We start from the raw sequence: 23,755 nt of genomic DNA on the forward strand, positions 1-23,755 counted from the left end.
TGTAGTGTGAAAGGTACTAAAGTAGGAGAGCTTTTACCACACCTCACCCTGCCCCTACCTTCTAAGTCCAGAACAAGTGGTCTAGTCTACATCTTGGTTTCCCTGTCTATACTGACCTCATGAGGATATGGTGAGACTCAAAGGAAATAAAGAACATACACTTTGTAACCCCCCCTCCAAAAAAAGCCTTGATTATGAGTAATGAATTATAGATCTCTATTATATTTCATATCTTGGAATGACCACAGATACTGGCTCAGCTTAGACTCCTTAATTTTTTGTCCATTTCATATCTCAGCAAAGATATGAAGTCATATTTGAGATTCCTTAAAATGTAGCCTAACTTAAGACTTCATTTGCAATTTAAGCAAAAGAACACTAGATGGGATAGCTCTTGTTATTCAATTCCTTTAATAATTTTGATTAGCACAAAATGAATAAATTACTCCAAACGAGAAGCCAAACTGAGAAACTAATCAAAACCCACCTGCCTTTTCAGTGTTCCTCAAATGATCCAACAAGCTCCCAATGTACTCGACCACCTTGGATCTTGTGATCCACAGAATCTTTGAATTTCTATGTCCCTTTCACAGAACCATCCCAGTGGGCTTCAGGGAGCACTTTCTCTGCCCTATACCCAGATAGGTCCCTAATATCACTCACAGTTGAACTCTGCTTTTGCTCGCTCACACAGGTCCTTCAGGTTCATCTTGCCAAAGATTTTAAGAGCCACATTCCAGGCCTGCTCTCCTGGGTAATACTCATTTAGCAAGCTAGCCAGGTCTTCCCGCTTGGCCTTCTTCACTTCAGTCCAGGGTATCTGGCCATGCCCGGGATCCATAGTCTCATTCTTTAGTAGTAACTTGAATTGATTTAATTCCTCTTTGTTTAACTCCTCCAAATACCAGAGTAACCCAAAATCCAAAAAGAAAGAAGATGAAAATGAATCTGTCATCTTGTCCATGGGCAATATTCAGGTTTCCATGGGAAAAAAAAAATCAAAAGAACATGGAATATATGGGACCTATGGAAAAGAAAGATTAGAAAATGAAACATCTAGAAAAATATTGATTCCCCCAAAAGTGTTGAACCCCACTATCTTAAGCACAGTACTAGCCTAGTACCCACTGTAATACATTTTCTATCACAAAAAATATTCCTCTAATATGGATCACTGAATGTTTCTTACACCTTCCCAACAGTTTCTCCCAGTTCCACCACTTAGGAGCTATAAGAAATAAAGAAAGGCTGTTTGTCTCTCTGAACCTCAAAGAATCTCACAACCAACCTGAGAGGCAGATGGTCTGAATCATCTGACACAGATCAGACTCCTATTAAATACTGGCAACTTCCCCTACTTCTGGTCTTCACCATCAACACCCAACATGTATCTTAACTATACAAAGTGTTATTGTGCCTCCATCAACACATCACTTCCCTTGAAGCATATGCAGCTGGAATATACCACCATCAACCTCCTCTTGTGACATTCCTGGTCACAATTTCATACACAGTCACTAGGGTTTGCATTCCTGGCTCACAAGCTCCTTTCACATTCCTTCTCCAACACCACATACATTCTGAGTGAATTCAAAGCTAAAGACCACCCAAAACAGGGCCTCCCCGGTGGTGCAGGGGTTGAGCGCTGGGTTGTGAAGCTGCCTGCAGCCTTTGCAGTGCCAGTTCGATCCCGGCCGCCGGGCGAGGGTCCCACATGGTGTGCAGACCTCTCCTGCTGCCCGCTGCTCCCCTCAGCAGTGCACTTCAGTCCGTCTGCCTGTTCTGCTCCCCGCTCTGGCTCTGGTGCATTCTTTCACCCTCCCGCGTTTCTGACTATAGCCGGTGCTTGTATAAATAAATGAATCTTAAAAAAAAAAAAAACTTAAAAAAAAAAAAACACCCAAAACATCATTTTCTCTCATCCTAGACCTCAACTCCTATGACCTTATTTCAACAGCATTTCACTCTGATGCTCACTCAAGATTTTATCAGAAATCGCCATTCAGACTCTTAAACTGTAAACTTCCCAAGCCATTTTCTACTAATACCTTCCAGTTAATGCATAGTTGTGATAATGACTTTGAGGATCAACAGTGATAGTTCTTTATGAAAGTTTTCTCTAGTTTTAAAAATAGTCATGCAAGTTTAGTTTTAGCCATGTCTTACAAGGGCTCAGGAAATGAATAAACTTGCCCAGGTTACAGAGTTGACAAGTAGCCTATCAAACTTCAAAGCTCATTCTTTTTCTCCTATATACCATTGTCTTTTATTTAATTTTACTTTCCTAGGCACTGGAAATTCAAATGAATTCTGTGGGGCCTTGTTCTGTGATTGCTGAATCTGTGAACACTAGGCTAGGGGAAGAGAAAAAATATTTACATATATATGCATGTATGTATGTATGTATGTATGTATGTATGTATGTATGTGTATGTATGTAAATGACACTGTTTTGAGTTCTAGGAAGCCATAAAAGAAGGAATTCTTTTCTTTAAAGGGTAAGGATAAAGTCTTTGGGAAAGTGACATTTTATCTATGAACCAGTATATTCCCTCATTTTCATAAACTCCTGCCTGATTTTTTTTTTCTTGATTGCTCTAATGGAATCTGCTATAGCAGTTTCTCAACCTCATTATTACTAGCATTTTGCCTAGATAATTCTTTTCTTGGGGGACACTGTAGGTACACTGTATGATGTTTAGCAACATTCCTGGCCTCTACCCACTCGTAGTCATTAGAACCTTTAATCTCCCACAGTTGTGACAAATTGTCTTGCTGTAAAATGTTGCCAGGGCAGCAAAATGCCCCTGGCTAAAACTACTTCCAAAGCCTGCAGAGTGTTAGACTTACCAGTCCTTCTCTCTTATATTAGCATAATAAATCAAATAGCAGGCAACTCTGAAAAAGATAGCCTGATGAGAATTTTATGTATGATAGAAGAAATACTGTATTTGAGAAGGGAAACATTCACTGAAGATTACAACAATCTATAACCCATTTAGACAAAAATTAAGTATCCTCACAGAGTAGATCAGTGAATGGTTAAGACTTCAAGCCAAAAGGGAGAACAGAATACTCAGTCACTTTAGGATAGTGATGACACTGGCTTGGGCATAGCAAGGGAAATGATCAAGAATATTAGGAGTTATATTGTTAACTACATTGAAACTTAAACCTCTTGTCCATACATTCCAAACATAAAAGGTAAACCCAAAACAACCAAAACACTTATAGGAAATTTGGCAAAAAAGACTTGAAGTGAAAATTGGTAAAACAAACGAAACATCAGAACTGATGACATTAAATGCTAAAATTGGAGATAGGCACCCAGGCCTGGATCTTGGTTTCTAATACCATTCCCAATAAGAGGAATCATAGCTCATTAGAGAACGTGCTGATTCTTGGACTGGGAATAAACAAGATAAGAAATGAGTTTAGCTTTTCCTAGTGCCTGAAAGTAAGGAAAAGGATGAGGGATGTGAAAAAGATGACGGAAGTCAACCCGAAAAGAGTTCCCAGTAGTCAAATAATGTAGTATTGAATCACAACCCGGGTACAAAACAAATATCTGCGAGTCCATATAAAAATAACTGAATAAGGGCCTCCCCGGTGGCGCAGTGGTTGAGCTCTGGGTTGCAAAGCTGCCCGCAGCCTCTGCAGCACCGGTTCGATCCCCGGCTGCTCCACGGCCACCAGAGGAGGGTCCCACATGGCGCGCAGACCTCTCCTGCCGCCCGCTGCTTCCCTCAGCAGTGTACTTGGGTCCTTCTGCCTGCTCTGCTCCCCACTCTGGCTCTGGTGAATTCTCTCACCCTCCCCCGCTTCTGACTGTACCCAGTGCTTGTATGTATCAATCAATCAATCAATAAATAAATCTTTAAAAAAAAGGAAAGAAAGAACTGAATAAATAAATTAATGGGAAGAAACAAATTCTCTTAAGGAAGAATTCCAAATACTTTATGTAGCTATTTCCTCTTTCAGGAGGTAGATCTTCACTCCAATCCATCCTACCCACAAATGTGGACTGTTGTGATTTGTTAAGTGAAGAAACCTGACAAGCATTGGCTCAGCCAGGTGAACGAGGTGGACCTCATAAGTTATTGCTGATGCTGACAGTGTGTACCAGGGATAGGATGTGATGAGAATGGCACTGCGATGTTACTTTTCAAAACCTAAAATTCCATTCTAACCATGAGGCAAATATCACGCAAACTCTAAATGACATAATATAAAACACTTGACCAGTACTTCTCAAATTGTCAAAATCCTCAAAAACAAGGAAAAGACTGGGAAACTCACAGACCAGAGGAAGATAAGGAAACAAGAGGGGAAGGATCCAAAACTAGATAAAGAACTAAGGAAAAAAAAAAACTAGTAAATCTGGATTAAGTGTGACTTAGTAGTCTTAATTGCTTTAGTTGTAATATCCTATAACTCAAGATGTTTTAAAAAAATAGAGGATTTATCAAACTCTAGCCTTGCTTGTTAATTTTTTTTTTTTAATATCTGTAATGGTACTGACTTTGCTTGCTTTACTTGCATTGAGATTGGCCTGTAGAGTTGCTGAGAGGGCTCGAGGGGTGGGCTGGTATCTCAAAAAGTGCCTGACACACTAACCAAGCTGAGTTTCCTATGGGAACAACTGAAGTAAAACTTTTTGTTCTGGTCCTTTCTGGTCGAGGAGCAAAAAAAAAAAAAAAATAGAGGAAATATATGAGAACATAAATCTAAAATTATTCTAAAATAAAAAATTTTAATTGGAAATATGCATACCCTATGGCTCCACAATTAAACCCTCTGAAGAAATCCTTGGAATCGATACACAACAAGAGACACACAGAATAGCCACAGCTGCATTAGTTGCAATTCCTAAGCACTGGAAAAGATCCAAGAGTCCACCTATAGTAGAACCAATTAATAAATTGTAGAAAAATCACACAATGCAATTCTATACAGCAATGAAAATATATGATGTGTAGCTACCTGCCACGAGTCTAAAGCTCACAAACATAACCAGGGAAAGATGCCAAAACCAAGGATGGTGTACTTTACGACTCCATGTATTAGAAGACCAAAACTGAAAAACAGAAAACTAAACACTGTTTATGGGTACAACTGTTACAGTATTTTTTAATGGGCTAGGGATGAGGCATTAACTACCCTAAAAGTCAGTGTACTGTTATGTCTGAAGGGAAGTCAGTGAGATGCCCGGCTCCCTGGTGATGTTCTGTTCCTTGAATGGGGATCATCTCTTAGTGATCACTCACTAAGATGCACAATCACTTGTAATGTACTCTTCTATCTGAATTACAATTCACACTAAAACGTGGTTTTAGAAAGGTTCATAATACCAGCAAGACATAATGCAAATAGATCAGAAAAACACTAACCTGTTCCAAGGTGGTAATCCACTACCAAGTATTTCACAAACTGTTCAAACTTAAGCAGGTATCAAAACTAATACAAACCAAGTGATTTCACTTCACAAATATCAAAAGACAAAAAAATACACTAAAAAAAACCATATAGAAAGAAATGGACATGTTGTTAGTATAAATGTTAACTGACAAACTGTTGGGAAGTTTCATGGCCATTAACTGTGGACATGCAGTGAGTGCTTTTCAATCAGCATCCTCTGATTGAAATAATTACCCAATGGAAATAATCCCAAATACAGATTTTCTTTTTTACCTAAGGGTGTTTATTTAGAATAGTAAATAGTTGTCAACAAATTAAAATTCCATGTGCCAACTGAAAGAGATGTGTACAAATATAACACAACTTGACTTAATGCAGCAATATGCAACACACAGTTAAAACCCTATGAGGATAACAACTAAGGAATTAAAACAAAGCCTCTGCATTAAAAAAAAAAAAACAACTTATTAATCATGGCTGTGTTTTCGGTTTAGGACAATTTATGACAACTTTTTAAAAATCAGAATACATTCCTTCCATACACAGAGAGAGGAAGGCACAATCGATTTGTCACATCCCTAAGATAACAATAACGACCATCTACCACCTGTACTTAAATGTGGCGACTGGAAGATCACTAGTAACCTCTGCAGAGAGAGCAATTTTAGATCACGGCTGGGGCCAGGGGTGGGAGTGATAAAGCCTCACTACCTATGGGTGACTGAGGCAGGGAGCAAGCATGCGCTGTTCTTTCTAGAACTTTGCTAGGAAGGAGAAAGATAACCGGAGCTAGAAAGTTTTAGGCTATCTCCCCTTCCTAGGGAGGAGACCTGAGTAGCAGAGTGGTGGAGTAAACCAGAAGCACCGGTGCAGTGAATATTCTCAAATGGAAGGAGGAACACCTGCTCCCGGAGGGACCAACGTCATCCGAATTCAGCAAACCTGGGCAAAGTGGAGCCATTCGCACGACTTAAGCTAAAGAGAGTTAAGAAGTGGGCACCGTAAGCGAGCTAGAGACCCCCCAGCACCCCCAAACCCCGCTAAGTGGACTCCCTACCGCGCGCCGGGCCGGGCCCGGGCTCGCCCACGCGCCAGGGCCGCCCCCGCGCGCCAGCCCCGCGCTTCACCACCCCGGGGGCCCGGCCGCCGCTCCCGGCCCCGCCAGCGGTCTGCTCGCCCTCCCTGGTTTTCCACGCAGTGTGGCGCTGGAGAGACTCACGGAAAGTACCTTTCTGCTGCAGAGCGGGCAGAACGCCGGCGAAGAGGCCACTCCACGCCGCGGGGCACAGTGGACAGTGGCCGTGGGCGGCGAAGGTTAAATCCCTGCGCTGAAAGCCACGCGGCGAAGCGGGAGAGGGGAACGTGCCGGCCGCGCCTGGACGCGGACGCCGCCGACGCGCGAGTGGAGAGGCGCCGGCCCCTCGCGCCTGTTATCCCGCCTCCGCCGCGCGCCCCGGGGCGCGTGAAGGGGCTGCGTGGGCGCGGGGGCGGCTGGACCCTCCGGGCCCGGCCCCGCGAGGCTCTCCTCCCATTGGCTGGCGGGGCGAGGGGCTGCTCCCTCTCTCCACAACTCTCTCCGGGTCTCTCCCTGGGTCTGCGCCCGACTCGCCCACCGCGCGCTCTCGCAGAAGAGACTTTGCTCTGTGTGGGACCCTCTTCTGCGCGCGGCGCTCCTGGGGCGCACGGCGGGCTTCCTCTGCTGATAACCAGTCGCTTGCGGGGAACACGGGCTCTGGGAGCCGGCCCTTAGCATGGAATAATCTTTCCAGACTGGCTGACTCGCAATAAGTAGCATCCCGTATTCATCCATCCGGTAATGCGTGTGATTAATGCGTACCGACCTCGTGCTTACGGCAGTTTTCAGAATAACGAGGGATTTTCAAGGGTAGTTTCGGCGTAAATGTGGAGTGGAAACCTAACTGAAATTGGCACAAGGAAGACTGGAAGGGGAAAAACTCGAGGAGACTACCATTTCAAAGTTTTGCCCAAAAGGCAGGAGAGAAATAAGACAGTATCATGGAGGGTAGCGTGGGAAGAGACCCAAGAGATGTTTTGTTTTTAACAGCATACTTGACTGTTGATAGAAAAGGTCCAGTAAAGAAGGGAAAATCGATGTCCCAGGAGAGGGGAGTTGCTGGAATGAGGTAGACATGTGGGCAAGAAGCAGGGAGAAGCAGGTCAGAGTACCTGGGTCTCCTTAGCAGAGCTCACTGTTCTGAGCCTAGGCTGACACACTCAAGACACCTGCCATCCTCCTTCACCTCTGGGTCTAAAACAAAAACAAAGAAATGCTTGAGCAAGCTAGAACTCAAGCACCTTCAAATAGCAGGAGCAAACACCCCAGTATAAAGATCTGCACTGGAAACAATAAATAAATAAATAAATAACTCCCCAACTGTGACCCCATCTCAAGTACAATGTGCCCAGCACTACATCTAGTACTTAAAAATAGCCTAGAGTGGACGTGGACAAGGCTACAAGAAACACTAAGATCTCAGAGCGGGCTTAGAGGAGGGGGATCATTGTGAATCCCATCACACAACTCTGGCACCCACAGCACAGAATGAAGTTTGAATTCCTGTATTTACAGGAGGTGATCCTCTGGTGCCCTACTGCCCTGGTCCTCTTTTCTACCTACTACCCTTTGAACAGGTGCAAAGACAACAGTCTGAACATCTATGCCTATTACAATACATAAAATATTAAAAATGAGGAGACAGAAGACCTTACCACAAATGTTGGAACAACAACAACAACAACAAAAAAAAAACCCTTAGTGGTGCCCCAGCCCAGCAGGACTGCAGAACATGACAGGTAACAGTTCTAATGCTGATGGAATGCAAAAAAAAAAAAAAAAGTGGGGAAATAAAACAGCAGAAGAAAGATAAAGAAAATATGAGGCAGTAACAATTAGAAACTGGAGACACTATAGTGGATTTAAATCCTCACACATAGGACTGTACTGCTATTCTCCATGTTCTTAGCCCATAAGGAAAGGCTGGAGAGAGGACCAACACCAGGTAGCTAAGTGCTCTGAACTGAAGCTTGCTCTCCACAATCCCTAGATGTCTAAAAGCAGCAGCAGAAAATAGAAGAGCTCTTTCAGGTGGTGATTTTGGAGACTCTTCCTCCCATCCACACACAACTTTAACAGAGAGCTACTGGCCTTTTCTGTGAATGATCTGATGAAATGGGAGCCTTGCTTTCTTTTTATGAAAAAGGCCTGATGGAGTATTCACCAACCCAGAGACAGAAAAGATATTATCTGTGTCTGGGGTGAAGAGTTTTAAGGATTAGTGTTCTAAATTCATTACAACCAGTTGTTGGAAACAAAGTCCTGGCTTCCCTTTCCTCTCAAAATATGCTGAAACAAGTTGAGGGACTCCAGGAGACTCAGTTACACCGCTGAATTCTCTGATACACAGTAGTTTGATCTCAAAGTGAAATCATGGCTAAATTGCTTTCAGATTCTGTGAGCACAAAAGGAAAAAATTACCTAAACTTTTTTCTTTGAGATTTGTTTTTACATAATAGAAGAACCTTAAATGTTATATATAGCCACCAAGGCCTGAAGAAGTTGTGTTCTTTTGAGTAAACACTGTTTTTACATGAATGCCTTTGGTAAGGTTAGTGCAAGCCCTGCAAACTCCATATCTAAATCCTTAGACTCCTATCAACAAAGACTTTTCTAACTGGTTTGGATGGGTGGGATCCTTATTTGTTCCAGTGTAACTATTATTCTATGTTTGCTTTTTCTGATCTTGGGCACTTGTCTCCTGAGTTAATTCGTTCCCTCTACCTCCAAAAGGCTGGAGACATTAAAACTTCAGATTATTGTAGTCCAAGGATAAAAACAATTGGGATTACAACCCAGTGACACCCAGGCATATCTCTAGTTAAGAAAAAATTCTGCTCCTCAGTGGGCCTCCAAATCTCCAACTATATTTGGCAGGAAGCGGTATCAGAAGGTGGATCTCTGTCCATTGCCCCTCAAGAATGAGAAACAGGACATAGAATGTCACCAGGCCCAGTAACCTTAAGTACCTTTTCCTTGCTTTGTTCATTTTGCCTTGCTCCTGGCTTTTCCTTTTAGCAGACACCCCTGGTCCTCGCTGTTACTGAAGACAAAACTACAGAAAGCCAGGAGGCAAAAGTGATTGAGACCAAGATGGAGGTAGAAGACAAGGGTTAAGCCACAACCTTACTACCATGGGAAAAAGCATGCCCACCAGACCCATGACAGATTCATTTTATCTAGGCCAAAGTCGGAAAAAAACAAGCTTGAATGCTGCTTCTCTAGAAACCCACAAGACTTCTCTAAAATCCTGAGGACACAGGCTCTACCCCTTCTTAGCATTCTCCCCTATAAGTTCCTGCTTCTTCCCAGCCCAGGGAGAAGAACTATAGAGCATGAGTCCCATTCTCCTTTCCTTGGTCAATGAATACAACCCTCTGCTGCTTAAATCTCTATTCAAGTGTGGTTCTAGGGCTTGCTCAGATGTTAGATGATTAAAATAGCTCAACTGATTGAGAATAAAAGCACACTTTAAATGAGGATATCAATTAAATAATGACACCAATAGCTAACATTCCATGTTTTTATGTGCCAGGAAGGTTGAAAAGCAAATTACATGGATTATCCCACTTGTTCCATGACAAATAGGACTAATATTCTACAAGTTGAAAGCAGCCTGGCAGAGCTGCCCACCTCCAGTGCATGTTCTTACTAGTCAGTGTTTGCATTCGGGATTTTAACTATAAGTAACCATATAAAAATCTTCATCTTACAGATGAGGAAACCAGAGTGAAAGAGATTAAATAAGGTGCCTAACATCACCTAACAGGTAACAAGGACAAATTTTAAAGTCTATACCATGCCCTCTCTGAGTGTTTAGACCAGGGAGGGGTCCATGCACAATGGTTTTCCAAATATGGCTTTCAGAGTTGTAATCAGTTCAGGTGCTCATTTAATGGTGGAGATCAGAGAGGTAGACCTGAACCACCCACCTCTGCTCCATAGTGAACTGTAAATACAAAGTTAACATTTGTAGAGTACTTCCTATATGCCAGCACCGGTTTAACCATTTTAACTGCACTCAGTTCTAACAACAATCCTGTGAAATATTTACCACTATTATGCCTATTTTAAAGGTGGGAAGCTGACACAAAAAGATTAAGCCTTTGTCGTGGTCACATCATCTAGTAATGATACTAGAATTCAGCGAGTTCCTTGCTTTTAAAGACTACCTGAACAAAGTTTCCTTGCCTAATAAAATGTATGCTGCTGCTCCAGCTCAAGTTGAGGGCATATGCTTAAGGAAATGAAAAAATTTTCCCAAGAAACACTCAATTAGACAAGGGAAAAAGCACGGGTACTTGAATCTCTTTCTGCAGTTCTCAGAACCCCAGATGGGGCTCTTTCCCAAGGTGCCACCTGGGGGCCACCTAGTCGATCATCTCTGCCTGGGTCTCCACAGGCGCCTAGGACTTAACAGGGAGGTAGATGGGGAGAAAAGGCCAACCAGACCCGCGCATCAGCAGGAGCGAAGTGGGTTCACTAAACCTTAAGCTGGAATTTGCAAAGCCTCTTCCTGGTTGCGTGGCTCCAATCTCGAGTTTAGGGACGGAGTTAGGGCGGGTTAGTGGGGTGTCTGTTGTGCCGAGGGAGCGGGACATTGGGCACTACTACCCGGGTCCCGCAAAGGCTGGCCTGGCCGACAGCCAGGGTTCCCGTGGGGCAAGTCCTGCGCTGAAGGGTTGAGGGGGCCAACTCTATGGGACCGGCTGCTCATTTCTCCGAATCACCAGCCCCGCTCCTTCCCAAGGGCCCTAAAACCACCTAGAACAGTCCTTCTACCAAGACGTTAGTTTCGGCTCGGAAAGCCCAGGCGCACGGCCCTTCGCCCTCAGCGGGGCGGCGCCGAGCTGCGCCGCCTGCGCCGGGCCAATCCCGGAGCACATCCTCCTGCGGGCGCCTTCCAGCGCCGCCCACGCCGTCGCTATGGAAACGCTCCGAGTGTCTACTCCGAGCCCCGGGGCTTCTGTTTCGGTGTAGCGGGGCTGCGGCCATTGTTTGTGTAGACGGAGGGCTCGTGCTGGCCGCGCCTCGCAGGCTGCGGACGCGCCGCGGACTCCCCGGAGCGCCGAGGCGGAGCGGGCAGGGCCGGGCGCTGGGGCCGCGGGGAAAGTGGCCGCAGAGGGAGGGTCAGGGGCTGAGCCGCAGCTCGGGCTTAGAAATCCCGGAGACACCCGGGTCGGAGGGCTCTTCACGGCTGCCCTGCGCCTGCTGAAGCCGCATGAGAGGAAGGAGAAGGGCGGACAGCTGGCCCTCGGGCCCCGAGCCGGGGCTCCCTGGTGGGAAGGCTGCGCGCGCGGGCGCGGGGCTGGCTGGCGGCTGGAGGCCGCGCGCGACTTTGCTGCAGGAGCGAGGCCGCGAGATCCGCGCCCCAGAAGGGGAGCGGATCCAGTTCCCCCGGGACCACTAGTTCGTTGGAATTCGGGACGTAAGTTCCTGCAGTCCTTGGCGCACGGGGAGCCCAAACGTGTTCTCTGGGGACACCGTGAGCCGTCTTTTTCTCTCCCGAGATAGAGGGCTCGCAACTGCTTATCCTTTTCCCCAGGGACCTGTGTCCTGCATGGCAGGACCCGGGTGGTAAAGGCTCATGCCCCCATTTTACAGGTGAGGATAGTGAGGTTCTGGGAGGTCTAGAAGTTTTGCAAAGTTCTACAGGTAGTTGGTGACAGAATTGAGACTCTGATCAGGTCCTTAGAGCCCTAGGTCTTGATTCCTCTAAGACTGGGGGTGCTATGATAGTAAATCCAGTATTTCTGTGGTAACGAGTAGGGGAGGACAATGAAATTAACTAAACAGAATAAAAAGCATGCTTGAAGAATGGAAAGAAACTAGGTGTCCTATTATTTCTATTCTTGTTACTATTAATAAGCCAGGAAAACCTTGAGACTCGGGTTAAATTACGTAGAGAGACGCTGCATCCCTGGAGCAGAACTGTAAGATCAGATTCTGTCCCGTCAGACCCAGACTTGACTTGTACCTTTGAAATTTCTTAGAGGGTCAGAAATAAGATCCAGGATGCCAATCCTCATAAATCTTCCATTCGGTCTTTGAAAAGAAACAAATATGGGGGGGGTGCTTTTAGGAGATTTGGCGAGTGTAGTTAGTTTGGGAATTTCTGGTCATGCCCTGTCTTTTATCCCCTCTTTCTTCTGCCTCAGCTTATCCACCTCAACACTCAAACTTGCCCTCAAAGAGGAAGGAATGTTCACTATTTTCCTCATAGTCTGATTCCAGGTAAGATTGTCTTTTTTCATTTATAAAATGCCTGGAATTCTCCCTGGGTAGTGGGAGCAGTGGAAGGGGCGGGGGGATGTATGGAGCAGACTGAATAGAAATGCTCCTCACTTACCGGGAAGCTTCCAAAGCCTCCTGAATAACTGCTGCTGTCTTCCACTCCTGTGTTTTCCCAACACTTGATCATTATTCATCCATTCATTCATGTCTGCTATATCATGTGAACTGTTCTTGGTGCTCTGAGATAAAGAAATGTAAAGTTGTCTTTCCTTAACGTTGGGGAAATAAGCCATAGGATGCTAACAATTTCTAAAGTTTTACACATTAAACAGTGCCAGAATGAACGGCACTTAAAAGACAGGGAAAGGAACTTAGATATAAATAATTATTATGAATACAAAGATATCATTCCAGACAAGAAGACCATCATTTAGTCTCAGGCAGAATTTGAGGCAGTAAACTAGTTGCAGTAGAGCAGAAGTATGAATGCATAAGGTGAGGCCACATTGTGGAGGGTTATTAATGTTTAATTGGTTACTTATTCTTGAGCACTGTTCAGTCCCCTGCATATCAACCAGATATTGACATTAGGATGTATTGACTTACCTTAATGTACTTAAGTTTGTTTATTTAATATACAGACATTAATCCATACATTGTATACCGACATAAACATATACATGTGTACTAATATACACACATGGGTTTATGTAAGATACTTACATATAGAGAAATTAGTATATATAAAAATTTTGAATCATGACAAATAAATACACTCCTTGAAGGCAGAGAATGTTCCCAGTATACAGAAATTGTGCCTTGCATGTATTAAGCACTTAATGCATGTATTAAGCACTCAGTATTTGTTGCATATATGAATGGCAGTTATACGTATATTTTTTTCATTTGACATATAATGAATGTTTTTCCAAGTTTTAATGACTACACAATTTTCCATTCCACGTATATTACATGCTTTATTTAAATTTCCTTTTATTGGGAAAAATATAAGTATTAACTAACAATAGTGTCGTGTTTTAAAGATTTATTTATGCATATAAGAACTGAGGGGGGAGGGTGAGAGGATTCACCAAAGACAGAGTGGGGAGCAGAACAGGCAGATCTACTAAAATAAGCTGCTAAGAGGAGCAGCAGGCAAGACAGGAGAGGTCTACTGTGCAACAATAGTGTGATAGTGTGAGACTTCACCCCTGCGCCACCAGGGAGGCCCCGAACTAACAACTTCTAATAAATGTTCTTATGCATCATTTCTTAAGTCTGTCTCTCTTTATTTCCTTAAGTTATACTCTGGAAAATAGGATAACAGAGTCAAAGTATACAGATATATTTTAAGTTTTGAAAAACAAGTTCTTTTTTAGAAGTATTGCATGAACTAGGAATCCAAGAATGAACCCAAGTATAGCAAAAAATTCTAAACATGATAACATTTTAGTATGCCATTGATTTAGTCTTCCCTCATTTTCCCTTTTTTACAATTTTCCTTTTTCTTGCAAAAACACTTGAAAATTAATTTTATCAGCATCCCTAAATTTATGTCTTAAAGTACATTAAATATATATGTTTAGTGAAAATCAAATTACATTTATTTTTCCTAGCTGACTTTGAGATAAGTGTTTTACTATTTTTTCAACCCATTTTTATCCCTCAGAATTCTAAAAAAATATATAGGTTCTAAGTATTTCTGTTAAGCTTATTTTTAGGAATTTATTTTTTAATTGTTATTACAAATGCACTTTTTAAAAAAAAAAAAAGATTTATTTATTTATTTATTTATTTATTTATTTATTTATTTATATAAGCACTGGGTACAGTCAGAAGCGCGGGAGGGTGAGAGAATTCACCAGAGCCAGAGCGGGGAGCAGAGCAGGCAGAAGGACCAAAGTACACTGCTGAGGGGAGCAGTGGGCGGCAGGAGAGGTCTGCGCGCCATGTGGGACCCTCCTCTGGTGGCCGGGGAGCAGCCGGGGATCGAACCAGCATTGCAGAGGCTGTGGGCAGCTTCGCAACCCAGCGCTCAACCGCTGCGCCACCGGGGAGGCCTACAGTTTGTTCTTATATAGCTAATCTGTTTTTACAACATCATCTAGTAAATAACCCATTCTATCCTCATTGATTTGCAGTGCCACCTTTATTCTTAATGTTTTTATTTATAAGTAAGTCCATTGGCTTGTTATTGAGTCCTACCTTCTCTTCTATTGGTTTGTCTATTTTAATTTTAGTACTGTTCTTTGTTTGTATGTCAGTATCTTATAGGGCAAGTGAGCCTGCTTGGTTTATTGAAGTCTTTTTGGATTTCTTTTTCATCCCTGTAAATTGTAGTGGGGGAAAGTACATTATATTTCTCAAAAAATCTAGCTGGAAGTTTGAAGGTTATTGAATTTGTCTTCTCATCTGAGAACATGGAAGCATGCATCTCCTTGTATTCAGATAATTGCCTTTCTTTATTGGAATTTGAAATTTGTCTTCAAAGTTCTTTATTCAGATTCTTGGTTAAGTGGGGTTTTTTTGTTTTTCATTTTGCTGTTTTGAATGGTACCTTATTTTCTAGCAGTTGATGGCTGATATAGAGTTATGCTGTTGCTTTATTGTATTTGGTAATTTTGCTGAACTCATTAATTTATGATTTATGTGTATAGTCTTGGTTTTTCTGGGTGCATGACTATAACATAATGACATTTTTTTCTTCATCTAATCCTTATGCCTCTTCTTTCTTTTCTTATATTTGTTAAAATTTGGTAGTACTGTGTTGAATGTAGCAGTGATGGTTGTCATTCTTATCTTGTTAACCACAGTAAAGGGAATACGTATAAAGTTTCTCTATTAAGCTTAAAGTTTGATGTATGCTCTTAATATAGAATATTTATAAATTTAGAGTTTCTTTTTATTCCCAATTTTCCACAATTTTTTTAAGATTATATATAAGTATCAAATGTTATGAACTTTATCACATAATTTTTCTGCATCTGTTGAGATAATCATTTTCTTCTGTAGCATATTAATATTATAGTGAATTATGCTGATCAATTTTTTGTTGAATATCTTTTATTGCTGTAATAAAACATGCTTAATCATGATACATGTTTTCAATATATTATTCAATTCAGTGAACTGTTATTTAGGATTTCTGGATGACTATAATATTTATGAATGGGCTTAAAATTTTATATTTTGTATTGTTCTTATGTAGTCTTGAAATCAAGATTTATGTTACCTGCTAAATGTCTTATTTTTTTATTCCTTTGTCTATCCTCTCACTTAGATTTCTTCTCCTGGAAAGTCTGATTTTTGACCAGATGGCTGTAACATTTGAAGATGTGACTGTCATTTTTACTTGGGAGGAGTGGAAATTCCTGGATTCTTCTCAAAGAAAGCTCTACAGAGAAGTCATGTGGGAGAACTACACAAATGTCACGTCAGTAGGTAAAGTAAGGCCAGCTGTTGAGGAATAGAGTTAGTTTCTTCTGGAACCAATTTTGTTGAATATTTTGGTTCTTTTATCTAGGTGTTATATTGAGATGGAAGAAATATTCTCAAAAATCTGTCTTAAGTCAGATGACAAATAGAAGAAAAACAAAACAAGACATCTTCCAAGACACTAGGCATGTCATTAATAGGTATTTGTGATTATTCTTACTTGTTTTCAGGATTACACTTCAAAGTATAGATATCCTCACATAGTCAATTTTGTGTGGTCCTAAATTTGCTCTTTCTAAATACTATTTGTACAAATTAGCTTTTGCTGTATAACTACCCCAAACTTAGTGACTTAAGGCAAACTTTATTATTTTTCATAATTCTAATTATTTAGATGGGTCATCTGTCATGGAGCAACTGGATAGGGCTGGATAGTCTAAGAGGAAATAGGACAACCTGACTCTCACACATCTGGCAATTGATCAGTATCAGTAGGGATAATGGAGATGTGTTAACCATATGTCCCTCTTCAAGAAGCCAGCCCAGGCTCCTTTACATAGTGGTGGTCACAGAATTTTCAAAACCACAAAAAGGGGGCAAGCACACACACTTTCCTTTCCAAGTTTCTGGTAGTACCACTTTTGCTACTTTCCTAGTGACCAAAGCAATAGAGTCAATGTGGAAGTGGAACACCTAAAGATGGAGATCAAGTTGAGAGTTATTGCAGCCATTTTTTCCCCACACAGTCAACCACATTATTATAGACCAAAATAATAGCTATATTTTATTCTTTAATAATGCCTCAAATAGAATAATCCAATTAAATCCATCTTTAAAACTATTTCTGAGATACTATTTCTAGCAGTGCCTGGTAAGTAGTAGATGGTCAAGATATGTCTGTGAAATGAATAAGTGAGTGAAAGTATACATATATGAATGAACAAACAAATGAATTTCACCCAAATATGGAGTAGTCTAAGTCATAACCCTTCTTTCCCATTCCCAAATATATATTCCTATAATTATGACTGAGATGCTTGGACATTTTAAAACTTAACCTTCATCTCACCAATGGATTATGTGCTTATTCTTCTAGAAAACTGGAAAGAGAGCTACCAAACCGAAGCAGGATTTGGATATCTACAACATGAAAATCTTTCCTGCTGGCAAGCTTGGAGGAATGCTGACAGTCAGATATATGAGAATCAAAACTATATGGAAACCATTCTAGAAAAAGATTCCAAAGACCTAAAGCAGCAAGAACTTTCCCATCGTCAAGAATGGTTAATACTCTCCACACAAATGCCGGAGTATGGGAACTATGAACTGACTTTTGAAAGCAAAAATTCCAGGAACTTAAAATATACAAAGTTTACACCTGGGCAGTCTTTAGAAACAAAACATACTCAAGACTCTGGTAGAGAAATCTATGTAAATGATTTACATGATTTTCAAGGAAGCAGATACCATCTTGATATAGCCAGGAAAAATCTCTCCATAGGAAAAGAAAAGAAGCCCAGAGTTCAGCATTCCCATGTCCCAAAAGAAGAAGCCCTTCCAGAGTACATTGGGGAGATACATCAAGATGATCTCCTGAAACACTCTATGGAAGAGAAATGCTGTGGGTGTAGTAAATGTAAAGAAACTTATTTTTGGAATTCACAGTGTCTTTTCCACAAAACAAATGAATTTGGAGAAAAGTTCTATCAATGCTCCATCAGTGCAGCATGCTTCTCTCAGAGACCAGACCTATGTAGACACCCAAGAATCCACATAGGTAAGAAACTATATGAATGTGAAGTTGGTGATAATTTTAGTCAAAGCTTAGGTGTTCACTTTCATCAGAGAGTTCACACAGCAAAAGTACCTTTTATATGTAACATGTGTGGTAAGAACTTCAGTCAGATCTCAAATCTTCACAATCATCAAAGAGTCCATACAGAAGAGAAACTCTATAAATTTCAGTGTGATAAAGACCTCAGTAGAAATTCCTTACTTCATATTCACCAGAGACTTCACTTAGGAGAGAAACCTTTTAAGTGCGATCAGTGTGGTAAGAGTTTTAGTCGGAGTTCAGTACTTCATGTTCACCAGAGAGTCCACACAGGAGAGAAGCCATATAAGTGTGATTTGTGTGGTAAGGGCTTCAGTCAGAGCTCAAATCTTCGAATTCATCATTTAGTTCATACAGGAGAGAAGTCTTACAAATGTGAAGACTGTGGTAAGGGCTTTACCCAGCGCTCAAATCTTCAAATTCATCAGAGAGTGCATACAGGAGAGAAGCCTTATAAATGTGATGACTGTGGAAAGGACTTTAGTCACAGCTCAGATCTTCGCATTCATCAGAGGGTCCATACAGGAGAGAAACCCTATACTTGTCATGAATGTGGGAAAGGCTTCAGCAAGAGTTCAAAGCTTCACACTCATGAGAGAGTACATACTGGAGAGAAACCCTATAAATGTGAACAATGTGGTAAGGGATTCAGTCAGCGTTCACATCTTCTCATTCACCAGAGAGTCCATACAGGAGAAAAACCTTATAAATGTGATGATTGTGGAAAGGGATTTAGTCACAGCTCTAATCTTCACATTCATCAGAGGGTCCATACAGGAGAGAAGCCTTATCGATGTGCAAAGTGTGGTAAGGGTTTCAGTCATAGTTCAGCTCTTCGAATTCATCAACGAGTCCACACAGGAGAGAAACCTCGTAAATGCCATGAGTATTATAAGGGATTTGATCAGAATTCACATCTTCATAATAGTCACAGAAGAGAAACCTTATAATTCTATTAACAGCTTTCATTAATCTTAACCATAACCTGAATTCCAATAAATGATGTTTGGAAGAAATTCTATTAACAACCTAAGTAGCCCCAAGCAACGTTTTACAGTTTCTCCCTAACTCCCACTAAGAATCCTGTTCCTCAAGAGGAGCTCCTTAGGATTCCTATATATTTAAAATTAAAGTGTATTTTCTTTTTCTACTAAAATATCATTATAAAATTTATACAGGATTTAAGGAGGGAACTCTTTATCCTGTTTCAATCTATTCTTTGTGTGTGCATGAAATCATACTATATGTTTAACTTTGTATTTTTACTGACTTCAAATTTTGGTCTGAATTGAAATTGGGTAACTATGAAACAACATCTCTAGAAAGCCACAGGGGGAAAAAAAAAAAAAAGGAACCAAGATTGAAACTCAAACTGGTAGATAAATTATTGCTCAAATGTTGGAGAATTACCTTTTGAGCAAGTAGAATTCAATTACTTATGATAAAAGATAGGAAAATATTGAATAACCATGTATCTGAGATAGGATGGCTTAGAGATGTTATCTCCCAACCAGAAAACTCAGGGACCATCCTTTTGTTGCAGGCGTACTACACTTCATGTGACCATTATGCACTTACCCTCTCCCACTTTTCCACATTTGTTCATGGATTCAGACACCAAGTAACAAGAAGTACAAAATCTACTTTTTCTCCATAAGATGTAAAAGATGTGGACAAAAGTTAATAAGGGTAAATGCTAGAAACTGAAAATACTCCATTTGTTTATAATTAGAAATCCAAGCAGACATTGATCTAATTGCTGTAGAGTGTTTCTGTCTGCTAGAAACAAAATTGAAACTCAGAGCCATGTGCAAAAAATGCACTCACAAGATTATTATGTAAGGAGAATTTGGCCATTATAAAAATGGAATAGAGTCAACAGGAATAAACAAGTCTTAACTACTGATATACAAATATGTTTAGGTATCTCTTACCAAGAAAATAAGTTTGTATTTGTTTAAGGAAATAAGAGGAATTTGTGATACCAAACAAAGGGATATCATTGTAAAGACTTAGATCTATACCTCTGAAAATTAGCTATTTGTTTCCTGAAAAAATTAAAAAAAATTGGTGTCCTCAATAGCATAACAGAAAGCTTGAAATCAATAGAACTAGAGTAGAAGTCTATAAGTAGAGTCTCTAAGATAAAAAAAAAATGTAATGAAGAGGGGATGACAGGAAAATTTTAAATGCACTATCAAAGTAAGACAGTAAGGAGTAGAATTGGTAATGCAGAATATCAAATACTATAATACACTTGAGATGACTTTATTAAGGATAATAAGGTGAAAACAATAAAACAAGACATATAAGGTACAGAGAATGGAAATTCATAAAAGAAAATACTTGGAATAGAATCAATGATCAGAAAAATTAAGACTTTTTTTCCTGAGCTAAAAGTGTATGCCCACTAGATTTTAGACAAGCCCATAATAAAAACAATGCTTAGAAACAGCATAGGGAAAAAAGAACAATTGAAAGCATGCTGAAAGAAAAATTCTGGTTATCTACAAGATCTAAAAGACAAAGGATAAAGAGGTTTGCAACCTGAGTGTTAAAGGAACAACACCTTCACAATTTTGAGATTAAAAAACCCTATCAAGTAGATTATCTACTATATGTGCAGATAACAAGGTAGATAAACAAAGCATATACATGTGCCTTTCATAAAGAGAACTTAAAATGTGGAAGCCAAGGCATAAAAAGACTAGTGAAGAACACTAAAGGCAGTTAAGTAGGCAGTGAAGTAAACTTTATAAAAGTTAAAATATTTTAAATAGTTGTACAGGAAAATAATATACAAATGCTAAATAATAAAGATTATATATATAATATATATATAAAATCTGGATGGGGGAGTGATCCAATAAGATGCAGAATAGCCAATTAAGTTTAATTTCATATAAACTATATTTTTAGTAATAAAAATGTCTCAAATATTGCATGGGACTTACATTAATTTGTTATGAATTTCAAATTTATCTAGGCATTCTGTTGCCTGAAAGTTAGAGAGTATGGATGAAAGTGGGAAAATGCTAAATTTATTTAAATAGGTTAAATCCCCCTTTAAGAAAATTTAAAAACTTATTTATATGCTATTACTAATGAAAAGATTGAAACAAAGTAATGATTATAATATAGGTGAAGGTTTATTAGGCAGTCATAAAGAAGTGCTTATATTTCTAAAATTTTAAATGAACTAATTTTGCACACTAAGGTAGGAAGAAATGAAAAATATAATAGTTTCCTGAACTCTTGCAATAAGATGATAATGGATAGGGAAAAAAGGTTTAGAAAAAGGGACAAATAAAAATGTAGAATGAAAATAATGAAAAACATTTAATTGAATACAATAAAAATAGAAAAATCTTAAGGTATTTTTAGAGGAAGTTCCTAAATTATAGCTTTAAATTTTTTGATTTTTTTTAAAAATCAAAATCCTTATGAGATTTGAAATTTAAAAAGATCTAAAGTTCTTGAAGAACAGACATTGGAAAAGAAAAAGATTAATGAGATTGCTCCAAAATTATGAAGTTAAAGTAATGGAGAATTTGATTATATATTTGAAAAAAAAAGTTCACAATAATTATCCACTAAATAGTTGAGACCTGTATATGGATTGCCTATGCATAAATATTCATACATATGCTTATATACTTCACATGATAAAACTCTATGAATGAAAAGATCATTCAGTAAATGTTGCTTAATTAGCTTGTGAAAAATTAGACTTTTATCTCATGACTACATATGTATGTATGTGATATATTGATTATAAAGCACAAGTCTTCAAGCCGTGTTCCATGAACTTCCATACGGTTTCATGAAGACTGGTGTGCATCAAAAACAAAACCACCACAAATTTAACCCCACTTTTATCTGATTCATAATATTAGCAAAAGATTTCATTTCAAAGAAACCCAAAGTTCTACCCCTTTGAACATGTTTAAAATACACTAGCGTTGGTTTTTAATATGGTTGAAAACATGCATTTTTGAGTCAGATGAGAGTTCAGAAAAAAAATACCCAAGAATTTGTATACATAAACGTTGCGTTCAGAATAGGAAAAATACTTGTCATAATGAGTTATGAACTTTTATAAAATCAACAAGATGGACACCTAGTAAAAAAATTGGCAGAGGACATCAATAGAACAAAGCTATGAAATACCACTTTATTATCAAAAATAATAGCTATTTTCAGTGAGAGTATAGAGTGATGGATACTTGTACACTATGTTGATGGTAAACTCACTTTCTGAAATTTATTTGACCAATCATGAGCCTTAAAATTGATACTCTTTCTTATATTTAGGACTCTCTCTCTCTCTCCCTCTCGTCTCCAAGGGCAGAAACCTCAATATAGGAACTTGCTGTAGAAAGCCATTAGACATTGAGGCTACTCTTTCAAGAGTGTATTTCTTTCTCTTTGGATATCCACTTTTCTCCCTGCAGACTAACCTTCCTGTCTACTCATTCTATCCGCACTTAAAATTGTCACATCTCTGAATACAATGTTGTTTTTCTTTTTCCAAATTCCATAGCCCACAACTAACTTGTAATTTCCTGCTGGGTCTCTATTCAGATTTCTGAGTGGGGGAAGAAAATTAGCTATCTTTATTATTACTGCCTCTGGACAAGCCTGAGACCAGGGTAAACTATAAGCTACTCAAAAGTATTTAGATTGGTTAGTTTTGCATCAGATATTTGCTCTGATTCCTTCCTGGGGCCAGGGTGAGGTGATATGGCATGTAACATTGTCATTATGGTCTGATCTTCAGGTAGTTTTCTTCAGAAATTGGTGGGTTTGGACCAAGTGTTCTAAAATATAACACACAAAGATAAATGTTTATGATATTATTGCAGTTTTCTTAATGCTGCCCTACCTCCAAAATAGGGAAGTCAAATACATTGTGATGCATCTATAGGTTGGAATGTTGTACAGTCATTAAAACATGTATTTTCAAACAATATTGCTATAAGAATATACTTATGGTGTTAAGTGAGGAATACAAGATACAGAACTGTATATGGGGGTATGATTCTTTATATTTATATATATATTTCCATGGGGAAAATATTGGACACAAACAAAATTGAATATATACAAAATGTTAGTGGGTTTCTGTGATAGGATGGATTGTGGTTATCTTTATGTTCATACTTTTCATGTATTTTTTATATTTTTATTGGTGTTTTATTTTCATAAACAATAAAAATCATTTTACATACAAATTTTTTAAACATTAATGGTTACATATTTCAATGTGTCTGTATCATAATACCTAATTGTCTCAGACATGTGTACTACAATTACATTTTCTCCCTTATCCTTTTTCTTAAGGAATTACACTTTGATTGGTTTTCTTGTTTTTTTTAATACAGTCCTCATTATTCATAGCTTTTGGGTCTACCAAATCTACTCACTAAAATCTATTCTAACAAGCCTGGTTCTATACCACTGACATAAAAACACTGAAATTAAAAAAAAATTGAGATGTTATATTGACAGGATAAGGGGAGTGTAAGGCATGATTTAAGAGCACCAAGTTCCCATCTCTCATAGTAGAAAATCTGAAGGTAGTAATAAAAATTGCCAATCAAGAAATAAATGTAGGGCTTCCCTGGTGGCCTAAGGATTAAATCTCAGCGCTATCACCACTATGACCTGAGTTCCATCCCATCAGGAAGCTAACCCACATATGGCACAGCAGACTTCTCCTGTCTCACCTGCTGCTCCCCTTAGCAGTGTATTTCAGT

The 23,755-nt window shown here is 39.5% G+C and overlaps 2 protein-coding genes across 8 annotated transcripts in view; one reads left to right on the forward strand and one right to left on the reverse strand.

The window, feature by feature from the left end:
* The window catches only part of NLRP14 (NLR family pyrin domain containing 14), a 28,633-nt gene extending 21,882 nt beyond the window's left edge, over nucleotides 1-6,751 (reverse strand). For all 3 annotated transcript variants that reach the window (XM_054699405.1, XM_037522762.1, XM_037522763.1), the window contains exons 1-2: nucleotides 6,647-6,751; nucleotides 664-1,024 (exon numbers count right to left, since the gene is read on the reverse strand). In XM_054699405.1, the coding sequence (XP_054555380.1) occupies nucleotides 664-964 (301 nt within the window). In that variant the 5' untranslated portion in view covers nucleotides 965-1,024; nucleotides 6,647-6,751. The remainder of the gene's footprint in view (nucleotides 1-663; nucleotides 1,025-6,646) is intronic.
* Nucleotides 1-23,217, forward strand: part of ZNF214 (zinc finger protein 214) — a 53,012-nt gene extending 29,795 nt beyond the window's left edge. The window contains exons 1-4 of one of the 5 annotated variants that reach the window (XM_037522764.2): nucleotides 11,819-11,921; nucleotides 12,652-12,727; nucleotides 16,008-16,168; nucleotides 17,259-23,217. In XM_037522764.2, coding sequence (XP_037378661.1) covers nucleotides 16,042-16,168; nucleotides 17,259-18,946 — 1,815 coding nt within the window. In that variant the 5' untranslated portion in view covers nucleotides 11,819-11,921; nucleotides 12,652-12,727; nucleotides 16,008-16,041 and the 3' untranslated portion in view covers nucleotides 18,947-23,217. The other 4 variants (XM_037522765.2, XM_054699406.1, XM_037522766.2 and 1 more) reach the window with 4 other exon arrangements.
* Nucleotides 23,218-23,755: the final 538 nt, after the last annotated feature.

The sequence above is a fragment of the Talpa occidentalis genome, unplaced genomic scaffold, assembly GCF_014898055.3.
Source record: "Talpa occidentalis isolate TD23 unplaced genomic scaffold, MPIMG_talOcc4v2.1 talOcc4.3, whole genome shotgun sequence".
Lineage (NCBI taxonomy): Eukaryota > Metazoa > Chordata > Mammalia > Eulipotyphla > Talpidae > Talpa > Talpa occidentalis.